General features: G+C 38.2%; 1 protein-coding gene across 1 annotated transcript; it reads right to left on the bottom strand.

Moving 5' to 3' along the window:
• Positions 1 to 7,161: 7,161 nt before the first annotated feature.
• On the bottom strand, positions 7,162 to 8,211 carry LOC110456931 (glutamine-rich protein 1-like). Its single transcript, XM_021508001.1, has one exon. The coding sequence runs from the start codon at positions 8,209 to 8,211 to the stop codon at positions 7,162 to 7,164; it is 1,050 nt and encodes a 349-aa protein (XP_021363676.1).
• Positions 8,212 to 12,072: the final 3,861 nt, after the last annotated feature.

A 12,072-nucleotide genomic window follows, 5' to 3' on the forward strand; every position in this document is an offset into this window, starting at 1 on the left:
CCTATAATTATCGGTTGATTTTATTGAAACATATTTTATTTGTCATTTAACAAAAACGGATCAGGCACATCTAATCACAACTTAGAAAGGCCTTCTTAGTCTCCAACACATTTCGTTTTATAAATGACATAACAATAACAAGCATATTTATCAAATATATATATATGAACGGAGAGAAAAGTTAAAGACCGAGGAAAGAAAGAGAATTTGAGAAGAAAAAGAAAGAGATTGAAGCTTTGAAGGTTTACATATTCTATTTACCTTAATAAATTTTAGAATTTTTAAATGAAAGTTCGAATATTATGGAAATTTTTCCATTTTCCTCATGAGACGCGTTTGGAGAGAAAATTGAGAGAAATATTACAATAATACGAGATACCATCAATCAGAACTTGTCGTTGTATTGTATACAGCATACACTAAACAAATTTAATGTCCTGCATTGCACATTTATTTTCACTATCACACACCGGATCATTAATAATATCAACTCTGTTCAAATATTACTTGAAGTACTACATAGAGAAAGGAATTATCGGTATATCATCATAGTAAAAAACGCACTTAGTTTAATAGTTTAATAGAGAAACTGTTGATGATCTATTGTTTCTGCTTTGATGCCAAGGGAAAAGAAAGTATGTTGTGATTTAGGAAACGGAAGTTACATTTTCTAAAGACTAATACAAATTTTTAAAATATTTAAAGCAAAAACAAAAATGAAAAAAAACATGAGTTTCGTTACGACAATGTACAAATGTAATTGCATCTATTATTTTTCTATCTTTGAAATTAAGCGCGATATTTTATCTTGTTATCTATTTTTTTTTATTTCATAAATGCTTTGAACTGTAGTGCACTTGTTCTGCAATGTCATAACCGAGCACAAGGGTAAGTGATACGCTCTGCTCTATATCTTGCATTCAATGGAATGTCGGACAGCAAAGTCTGTGTAAAAAACACAGCTCGCATATGGTGTTCGTTGTATAGAGTGTATTCTGCCTACAATTTTAATTACTGGGTACAGTATTTTTCTGATCACTGAGTAATATCTTTGACTCCTTCTCAAATATCTTTTAATAGCTATTCACAGTATACAATCAACAGTCATAACAATCACAGGGACATAAGAATTTGTTACAGCTATATTTGGACCTAAATGTTTTAGGGGTTTAGATCTATTTTCGGTAAATAAAATGACACCCCAAAAGTGCTCGTATACAGAACCTTTTTGGGTGTCGTTTTTACCGAACGTCGATCTAAACCCCTAAAACATGTAAAATTACTCTACACACCTTAGTTTAGGGCCAAATATAGCTGTAACAAATTATCAGGTCCCTGTGATAACAATTACTGACCAGGCTTTAAGCTAGGACGCACTATCCTAACATCAAGTTTGTCTATATACCTGTGTACTCTGTTGGGGTGTGTCCTGATCATTTCAAGCGTAATTGAATACGACCTTCCGAGTGACTCCACTCTGGGTAAAACAAACTTATTTCCACTCATGTTGTTTTTCCCCCCAAGTCTAGCTTAGTCTGAGTTTATTGTCTTTGCGCAACGACATATATGTATACATGATAAACGCCATTATAAAAAGTAAAATAAAAATAAAAGTATCTGAATCTAGTATCTTATATACACTGTATTATCGTTGTGCTGTTTAAGGAAATCATCATTGCAGAAAAATTGGCAAGATTTTTATGATAAGAGTTTTTGACACTTTGGAGTTTGAAAAAATATATAACAAGTAAACAATTTGCGTTTCGGAGAGTCATTTCTGCTCCCTGCGCCATCTCCTTGCAGCCCCCTCCCCCCCCCCCCCCCCCCCCCCCCCCCCCCNCCTTTCTAGTCCCTCCCCAATGTCCAGACGTTCTTGACGCCGAGACAGTGTAGAGTTGTGTATGTGAGCATTTGATTGATATAAATATCGCCACATATAGACAAAACGTACCGGACGAACCGCGATAAATATGATAACCCCGCCAATCAACCGTGGACAGTTAATGAGTTTTGTCTCCGGGAGTTTTAGCAGTCGTGATTATTCACCCGTGAAATGGGGTGTGTATTAACTATACATGTAGGACTGCGTACTGTTAAGACAAACAGCACGAAGATAGCATCTTAGTATAGATATATAATGACGTTGATCTTTAGAAAATTGTTATAGGAGGAACTTGCGCACGTGAGCGCGTGGTGCTTTTGTAAGACAGACCGGAACGACAACGGTTTGACTTTGTTTACTATTTTATTGTTTGTGTTATTTGGAAATAATTATCATTTCAGCTAAAAATACGACCAAAACGTGTGTCTGTGGAGCTCCTCGTTGTCTATGTACACGTGTTAGGGTGCAGCAGTATATATAAAAACCTACAGGGATAAACGTACGGGTAAACTATATAGCTACACTGAGGATTCAGGACGGACTTCGGTGTCAACCGGTGAGTATTACATGTAATTTTTACCCGTCAAGCTACGCTTTAGAATATATATGATATGTACGGAAGCCGGTACGGGTCACAGATTTTGTTTATGTCGTTATAACGACTTACTATCTCGTAATACATCTTTTTGTAACTACGTTTAGAACGTCGTAGCAATATTGTATGTTGTTACATGTAACACGACATAATTATAGTTTTCTCGTAACAGCGACATACATAATGTAGCTATGTCGTAATAACGACTTTCTATCACGTAATTACGACATTCTATGTCATATTAACGACTTGCTATCTCGTATTTACGACTTACTGTGTCATATTAACGAAGTTATATCGTTATTACATTGTACACGATAGTAATAAGTCGAAATTTCGACATAGTTATATCGTGATTACGAGATAGCTATGTAGTTTTGACGAGAAAGTAAGTCGTTATTACGACATAAAACAGTTTTCTCTGTGATCAGTACGTGCTTCGTAGATATGTTTCATGTTAGAACCTTTCGGAGCTCCTCATTTCGCCTCTTTAAAAAAAAAAAAAAAATCCTTTGAATATAGAAACTATATGATACGTTTTCGATGGCTGACCACTGTCCTATTTTTAGTTTATACTTATACAGAGCTAGTAATGTCGGGCAACAATACTTCGAGCAGATACGGTCTAAGACATGTCACCGCCGTGTACATTGTAAATTATAAAATTGATTTCGATTCTGTTATCTGTTAGCCGTGGATATAACTGACCGCTGGGCGAAAACACGGTACAATCGAAAGGACATGGACAATGGACCTAATGATGCTTATCTTCTGTAATTCAGAAATGGGTGACGAATATCATATGTAATATATACATTTTAAAGAAAGTCTCCTTCATATTTTGATGTGTCTGACTTGACCATTAATATTAAAATGTTAACGTCCATATATGCGTAATACGGTAGATAACATCACGCTTATGTATGCAGACCGCTGACGGGGTTTGCTGTTTTAGGTCCGTTATCTACAGAACGAATGACGATGATTGCACATTGATCTACTGCACGTACGTTTTTGAGAAAAAGAAGAAATGATCTGACCGCCATTTTAAAACATTAAAAACATTACTGTATATCGACATAATTTTACATTTAGTCGTTGTCGAAACCCAAGGGTTCAAACCTCGGGACAAGTATCTTCTTTGCAATTCCGTATCAGGGGCATGATACTGAAAGGAAGAAATGGTTTCTTGTAGTTAGGCATGGCTATATTCTCACCATTGTTATTGATAACCATTTTCCAGGATTTACTTTAAACCCACATTCTTGTACATTCCATCTTCGAAATGTTCGATCTGTACAAATGCACAAAGTAATTTGGAAAACAAATCCTAGCAACGTTAACGGTGTCGGTATTCCAGAGTGCAGCTGAGCACGCCGCGTCGGGTTTGGAGAGTTAGGTCTCAGATACGGACTGTGCCGTCACGTTACAAGGCAGGGGTTGTTCAACTTTCACCATTCGCTTGAAACAATTGCCCTTTAGTCACTTACCAGGTCCCACTTATCTAGATTACCTGATACAAATGTTGTGTTGCCTATTTCAACACATACGTTTACGCGACAGACGGAATGGTACTTCGTAATTGAATTTCGACAATAAAAGATTAAACTCGTAGCTTTGTTTACAAACCGCTACTGTTCCTGAAGCAATGAAACGGGGTAAAATGTTCTCCTTGTAGTTTAGTGAACATTTAAATGTATCCTAGACATAAACAAAGGCAAGAATCGTTTCCAGCAAATCAAATGTCCACATTTTTTCAATCTGATACCAGCATCTTACTGATTTAGACAGCTTGCTATTGGTGACTTCTAATTTAGCTAGCTCCACGTGTACAGTGGGGGTATTTTTACGGCTAGATTGGAACAGTAGATCATTCCCTCTCCCTCCCCGCGTCGAAGATTTTTTACCAAGGTACAAACAACTTACCTCTAAGATGTTTAGGTCACCTGCGACAAAGTCTCAAGTGACCTATTGCGATCGCCTTTTGTCCGTCGTCGTCCGTCGTGCGTCCGTAATCAATTTACATTTTCGACTTCTTCTCCAAAACCCCTGAACCAATTTCAATGAAAATTTGCAGAAACCTTCCATGGCCAAAGGTCAACAAAAACAGTTGCCGGTTTGGTCCCCGGCCCCCAGGGACGGGGCCAAAAAGGGTCAAATTGACTAAAATTTCAAAAATCTTCTTCTCAAAAACCCAGATATGGTAGAATCAAACACTCTTCATAGATGGAAGGGTCTTAAGGTTTATGACCCTAGGGTCTCACGTTTACCCCCTGGGAAAGGAGGGGGGGGGGGGCAACATTTGTTATGGTTTATAAAGGCAAATGATACTTTGATTATTACATGTTAATAACTTGATTGGAATTATAACCCTGAGTTGACAGTTTGATACATATTGAGCCAGCCCTACCCCCAAGGGCTGTAGGGTGGGGCCCAAAGGAGTCAGTGTGCTAAAATTTCTTCATTTTCCTTGTTTAGAATCAGAGGTGCTAGTTTCAAATACTTTTTAGTCTTAAATCTGTATGCTAGATATTGAATAAGGTGGTTTTATTGTTTTTTTGTCACTGAATAATATTTCTGTTCGTGTTAAAAACAAAATCAACTCTCTGTATAAATATATCAGGTGACCGTTAAGGCCCATGGGCCTCTTGTCTTTCTTGTAAAATTTGATCATCAATCTAAAGATTGTTTCGTGTTTGTGTACGATACAGTGATGCGCACGTTTAACGGCGTACGGGTTCGTCCGGAGTTGTCGTTCTTGGTGATATGCCGCCACTGAATGACGTGAAGACCCATGGTGTCACGTGATGTCGCATATCTTGAGTGTGCGTGATCGGTGAAACGAAGTAACAACGAAATGGATGTATATTTGGTCAAAAGCACGCGCGACGGATATCGTCTGCTTGTCTCGCGGGCCAGTTCGATACCATCAGACACATCTGTGAAACATAGTCAGTGACAGACGTGGTCAATAGCATGTTAAGGTTTTTTTTGGAACAGTTGATTGTATTTCTGCTGCGTAATAGCCGAGCGAGAGTCGCCTGCTGGACTGGCCATCTTATCGCTTTAGGTTTTAGACTTACATGTTACATTACGTTTTTATTGAATGACAACAAACACGCTGTAGAGCAAGAATTAAGTTTATTATTCAAACAAAGTATTTGTTAATCTTCTAAAAGAAAATCACTTCACTGATCAAATGCGTCCATTGCAGGTCATCGCTGACATAAATATGAGTTATATTCTCCCTCATTATATTCGTCCGAATATAAATCAATTAAATTTAAATGATAACACAAGACATAAATGGGATTATAGCTCTTTGCTCATTCATTTATTACAATCCACAACCATATACAAACCACACCTGTACTATCCACTATACACCGTACCCGCACTGGCCAACATACGTCTACACATACTTGCATTTGAATGTGTTTATCAAAACACATCCTTACACTTTATATAAGAAAATGTCCATGTATAGATACGGTGATGAGCAAGGAACTCCAAAAGAACGCTCCTAGCGCGTGTTCCCTATATATACCCTACACCACGTGACATCCACCCGACACGTCCTCACCCGAATACTTACGGAAACAACCGAAGTTGATTTCATCTAAGTTGAATGAAAGTTGTTTCTATAATATTTTCCTCATTTGTACGCCGAGATGAATGCAACGAATTCACAAAACACTTATTCAATATAAATGATTTAGTCTCGATAGAAATGGCAAAAGAAGAAATTCATTATTTTATTCGTGCAAAAAAGGGATTGATGAAAAGATAAGTAAGGTCTACCAACATAATGGATTACATTCAGGAAACAACATGAAAACAAACTAACACTACTTACATGGTCAATAGAATCTTCCCTACCTCGAGGGTGTGACAGAGAAATCTCTCAATTTTTGACCCCGATGCACCGTACTATCATCAATGGCGCATGAATACACGCATAGCCGCTGTACTGCAAATGTGTGTAAAAAAAATCCGCAACGTCAATAATAAATAGAAGTCATAATTAAATTTAGATATTTTATACATTAGTAGTATTAGCAACGTTATTTGTCATAAGATTAAGCGATATAGTGTCTTTAACGAAAACACACAGAACTAATTGCACTCCCTGACTTCACGCTTCGAAAAGTTCACTCGGAGTCAGAATACAACACCCTCGGTCGTTTCGTTTTGGGGGCTGACATCGTTGTGTTATTGTTTATAGTTATGTTAAAGGTTCCTCCAGTGATTGTTGTGCCTTGGAAGATACTTGGGATTTCACATTCATTGGATTTTAATTTACGAACGCGTTCAGGTTCGCACAAGGACATGCTGTTGTGCGCTGTAGTCACATGTGTAATATTTGTTGACTGTTCGTTTGACATTGGCCGATGTGAGGTAGGTGCACTAGACCCAGTGTGTCGTCCTAAGTCCGTTTGTACGGTTTTATTTGGTGGATTTGTCATTGAGAGAAGAGACGACATCTTCTGTTTTTGTTTATTGTTGACTTTTCTGTAATTGTTCAAAGATTGAATGTTTTTGTGACCGGTTCATGTGATTGCCTGTGCATCTGGAATGTTTTCGTCCAAAAGTTTTTGACACGTGTATTTGCGAACACTGGTATTTGTCAATCTTTTTTGCACAACATTGTTTTCGGACCTGTTAGTAAACATTCCACTTTTTGTCATGTTTTCATTAATTTAAACAGTTTGTTGCGCCCAACAGGGGCTCTCAAAAACCACTGGTCGCGTTGGTGGGGAGTTTTGCTGTGCGTCACCGTACCGAGGTAAAATGGGTGTTCGTCATCACAAAAATTGACAGGTCGCTTTTCCTTGTAAGCTTTGTACGTTTCTACTGGACATTTGTCACTACCGGGTTCCGCGTACATTGCTGGCTTTGTACTCCTTGTGTTTGTAACGTCTATACCTGTCCGTGTTTTTGTCTGTCTTTCGTTAAATTGTAAAAATTCTCTTTCAAGTTCCTGGTCATATCCAAGTTTTAGGTCACCCCAGCATAACTGTCTGTGCTCATCTCCTCCCCTCATCCCGAAATGAAGCATGTTGTTAAACCATACGGTGTTCAGCAGAGATTCAGGTGTGTCTTTACCTAGCTGTTTTGTCTCATACAAAGTGTTTATTTCAGAATCGGTGATAACATCCGCTGCCATTGGTTTATTCCCCATTCCTTTCTTTTTTAAATCTTTTTGTTTGGTTTTGAGCGCCTCTCTCGTACCTGCGAACTGATGACTGGAAATCAAACTATACCCATATCTATGACGTTTTAAATACCTTTCAAACGAGCCAAGCATCCCTCTTAAGTAACTGGGTTGATACTCGCTACCATCTTTCTGTCGTACACAAATTAAAAATTTTGAAAGGTGCGAATCGAGTTCGGTAGTTGGGATTTGGTGCATTTGGCGCAATTCGTTTACGTCGTTCAGAAAATGTTCAAACAGTTTCATATGACAAAGAGTTTTCTTTTTCGTGTTAATATTCTCGTTTTGGTCCACAAAGTTTCTTAAGTCATTTTCGTCCATGTTAACAAATCTACCGGCAACGCGTGGGGCTGTGGCAGTCGCCGTCTGCTGAGGAGAGCCCGGGGGCGCCGGGGTTGTATGTGATCGTCGGGGGGTCAACATTGATTCAGATTGTCCCTGCTCTAACTCATGTAGCATTGCCTGTGTTTCTGCATGGGATATTTCACTCAGATATTTGCTCACATCAAAATCAAGCATATCAAACTCAAGTTCGTCGTCTGCTAGCCCTTTTACCAATTCATGCTTCGACGCTGTACAAATGTAACGATAGTACCGTTACCAAATAATTGCACTTTGAACATAACATACGTTCCTAATGGTTTAACTTCATCTACAATTCTTCCCTTTTCACCATTTCTTCCTACGGTAACACATTCGCCTATTTTGAATTGTCGGGATGTTGTCTTGCCATTATACAGTGTTTGTTTACATGTGTATTACATGTGTGTAAAAGGTGATGATGTAATCGTTTTTGATGAAAGTGCACAGGGTCATAGGTCATGGTTAAAGAAGTGCGTTGTCTGTGACGTAATAGCGCGTGTCAGCTGTCTTGATCGAGGTAGATCAAGTCAGGTTTATCTTTTCCCTACCAAAAACGGGAATGAACCTGTGAAGGGTGGGAGAATTTCTGATCTCACCCTAGGGTTGAGACAAGCTACACGTGTTCTTTGCACGTTCTCAACAATACCATGACGTCATAGCAACAATACCATGACGTCACAGCAACAATACAATGACGTCACGTCGACAATTCCGCCGCATCACATCAACATTGTCTTGCATTGATGTAACGTCTATATAAAATACAAGGGTAAACAGGGTAAGAGAAAAATAATCATTCATCCTCCTTGGGAGTGAGACAGGGTTATCTCAACCCTCGGGGTAAGATTCTTAAGCTGTCAAACGCTCGGCAAGCCTTGTGTTTGACAACTTAAGAATCTTACCCCTCGGGTTGAGATTATCCTGTCTCACCCCCTAGGGGGTGAAAGATTCTATTAATCTTACACCCCATTTCACGTGACGTGACGTCACAATGGCTCAACTACACGCCATGGCATGAAAGAGTCTTATAACCTTTCCCGGCTTAAACTGCAGAAACACATGTGAAGGAGGGGATAAAAGATGATCACATGAGTAAATTGGGTCTTTGAAGTGGGTAATCGCCATCTTTGTCACGTGTCAAATAAACGAGAAGCCGTATTCATTCTGTGTTTCATGGAAACCAATAAATTATTCACATTTTAGATTTGCGAAAACTCAATTAGAGAGAAAAAATAACTGTCAAATTAGCATGCCATCAGATGAGTTGTCACACTTCCTTCCGTTTGCTTATATATGGCTCACTCAAACATATTTTTCACTCGAGTGCTTTGATCGGCTTTTGCGTTTCTTGAAGTTTCATTTGTTGCAGTAATAATTCCTGTTTTATAACTGCATGAGGTTGTGTTTATAATTATTATCCGAAATTGATACATCGCCAATCGCGAAAGATGTCTCTAATCTTATTTGAGGTAATAATTTGAGGGTTTTATCTTTTAATATGACGTTAAAGCCACTCCTGGCGTGTGTTGTAAACATCTTCATTTGATTAATTACATACCATTGAAGATTTGCATCAGTAATTTAAAATAGAAAATAGCAACTGCGTCATTTGGTGAAACAAAATGATGATTATCAGGCAAGCAACATGACAAAGCATATTTTTATCTGTTGTTAAAACAATCTTGTCATATTCATTTCATCAAAATCAAATTAATCGGAAAAAATATTGAAACGTAACATTTGTGCTTATTTAAACTGATTAGATTTTGAACATGATTGTTCCATATTTTATTAAATGAAGCATTGTCTCACTCGCATTATTTCAGCAATTAATGAAAACGAAACTCGGTGGCCAGCGATGAAAGAGTACAATGTATGTATGGGTGCGGTTTGAGGAAGGGTGCAAGGTGCATGCTTTTTAATGGGTGCCGATGTGTTTGATAGGAGGGATGTGGGTGCATGTTTGAGTAAAAGTGTGTGCTGTGTGTATTGAGGACGTGGTTGAGTTATTTTAATATGTTTGTTTTTGGGGCAGGGAGTATGTTTAATGAGAGGGTACGGGTGCTTGTGTGAGTAATGGCTTATACGAGTGATGCAGCCTTTAGATGTTGACAAACTGTTGTCCCAGGACAGGAACACCTCTTGTAAAATGGAGGAACTCAGACGTCATTAAAAAGTGAATAGCGATAGTGATGTCAAACAAAATAATACACCACACGTTTTGTTTTGTTTCTATACTTACCAGAATACTGGCTGTGGAGTTATGACTTAAATAAAAGGAAGGATACCAATAGAACCAGCACCTACCTTGAGAGTGTACATTGTAACAAAAATATTCAACCCTCGGGTTATGATGTCTAATCTTCAACCTTCGGATTTATTATATAGGTATGTAACCCCTTACCCTCGGGTTAATTGTTTGGTTTGTCTTACCCTCGAGCTAAGGATAACAGAACAAAATAATCAACCCAAGGGAATGAAATTTCTCTTTAAAAATGAAAAAATACATCTTTAAGGTAGAGGAAGATTCCATAAGTCGTCTACCATACAGAACGTAGTAAAATACTACACTACAGTGCAGAGCAACTGTACATGATAACAAAATGTCACCCGATAATGCATCCGTTCGGAAGGGAGTAAATGACTTCACTGTCTTCCCCATTATTACCGTAATTGACCCCACACTTTGACGTATTGGTCAGTTGCCATTCTTTCTCGGAATGCGACAATTCAACTACGCTGATGTTTACGACTGTCATTTCAAATCACCTTAAAGCTACACTAGAACTCCATTCTATGGCAATTCGGAAAGTTGATGCTGTTTTTATACAAGAAAAAGACCCACACAGATCGGTGTACTTATACGGGATTGTTTGACCGTGCGGTTATCTCCCTGGCTTTTAGTTATGGTTTTAATACATTTGCAAAACCAAAAATCACGTTTTTCACACATTTCATAAGCGATCCGATCATGTGCCCTGTTTTGAATAAAACACACTAGCGTCGACTGTTATTACACCCGCTATAGCACGTGTTTTGTCTGTATGTACATAAGGTATCACATTATTTCTCGTTCCCTGCAGTTTCTGAGGAAAATAAATGAACTTCCTTGTTATAGCAATGGCTAATGTCCACATGAGGCGACCAATGTGAATTTAGCTCGCAAAATATTTGAGTTTTCTATTGCACTGGGCACGCCCATATGAGGCGACTAATGCGGAACCTCGCAAGAATAAATTTGAGTTTTCTTCTATCCCGTATGATTCCGAAATAGGAAATAGAAAAAAAAGAACAGGCTCCTTTGATCTCTTGTTGTGTTATACTGTCGTGTCCAGGGCGGAACAGCTCATTGTGATATCACAATAAAGAAATTCTTAATTTGTTTCATTGGTTAATATAAACACCATCATCGTGTGACCTTAGCAGTAGAGACACGGCAATATTATAAACATCCGAACCGCGATTCCCAGCGGATGTTTACTCTAACGGCGTGTACAGTTACACCCATTAACATTTGAAACTCTACTGAGTTTCAAATTAAATTTCCTAATTTGGCTGCCCTGAAAGCAGTTAGAAATTAGCAGATACCGTAACGCGCGATGGATTGTCCATGATGCCCACTATTACCTGCAATGGACATACGGTGATGAGAACTTACACAAATGATCTCCAGATAATCTCTCTGACATTCCATCTGCCCTCTGTCCTTTCCGTAAGTGTCTCAATACACCATTCCTACTTTTACATTGACCTTTCCTGTTCGTTTTTTTTCTGAATGATCTATCTTAGAAGGAGTTATAGAATGTCTTAGAAAAATACCGAGCAAGTAATATTCCGAATAGACTGATACTCGTCTGCGTTTCTCTATTCAATGCGTGATATTTTAATATCTCTTTTCTTTTAATGTGTCTGTCGTCTGTTACATAACGTTAAAGTTCTCAAGAAAAAATAAATTCTACAATTGTTCGACACATTCTTCATTTGACACAGTAATACTAGACAAATGTTCAATGTAAT

This window comes from Mizuhopecten yessoensis, unplaced genomic scaffold, assembly GCF_002113885.1.
Source record: "Mizuhopecten yessoensis strain PY_sf001 unplaced genomic scaffold, ASM211388v2 scaffold8953, whole genome shotgun sequence".
In the NCBI taxonomy this organism is placed as follows: Eukaryota; Metazoa; Mollusca; class Bivalvia; order Pectinida; family Pectinidae; genus Mizuhopecten; species Mizuhopecten yessoensis.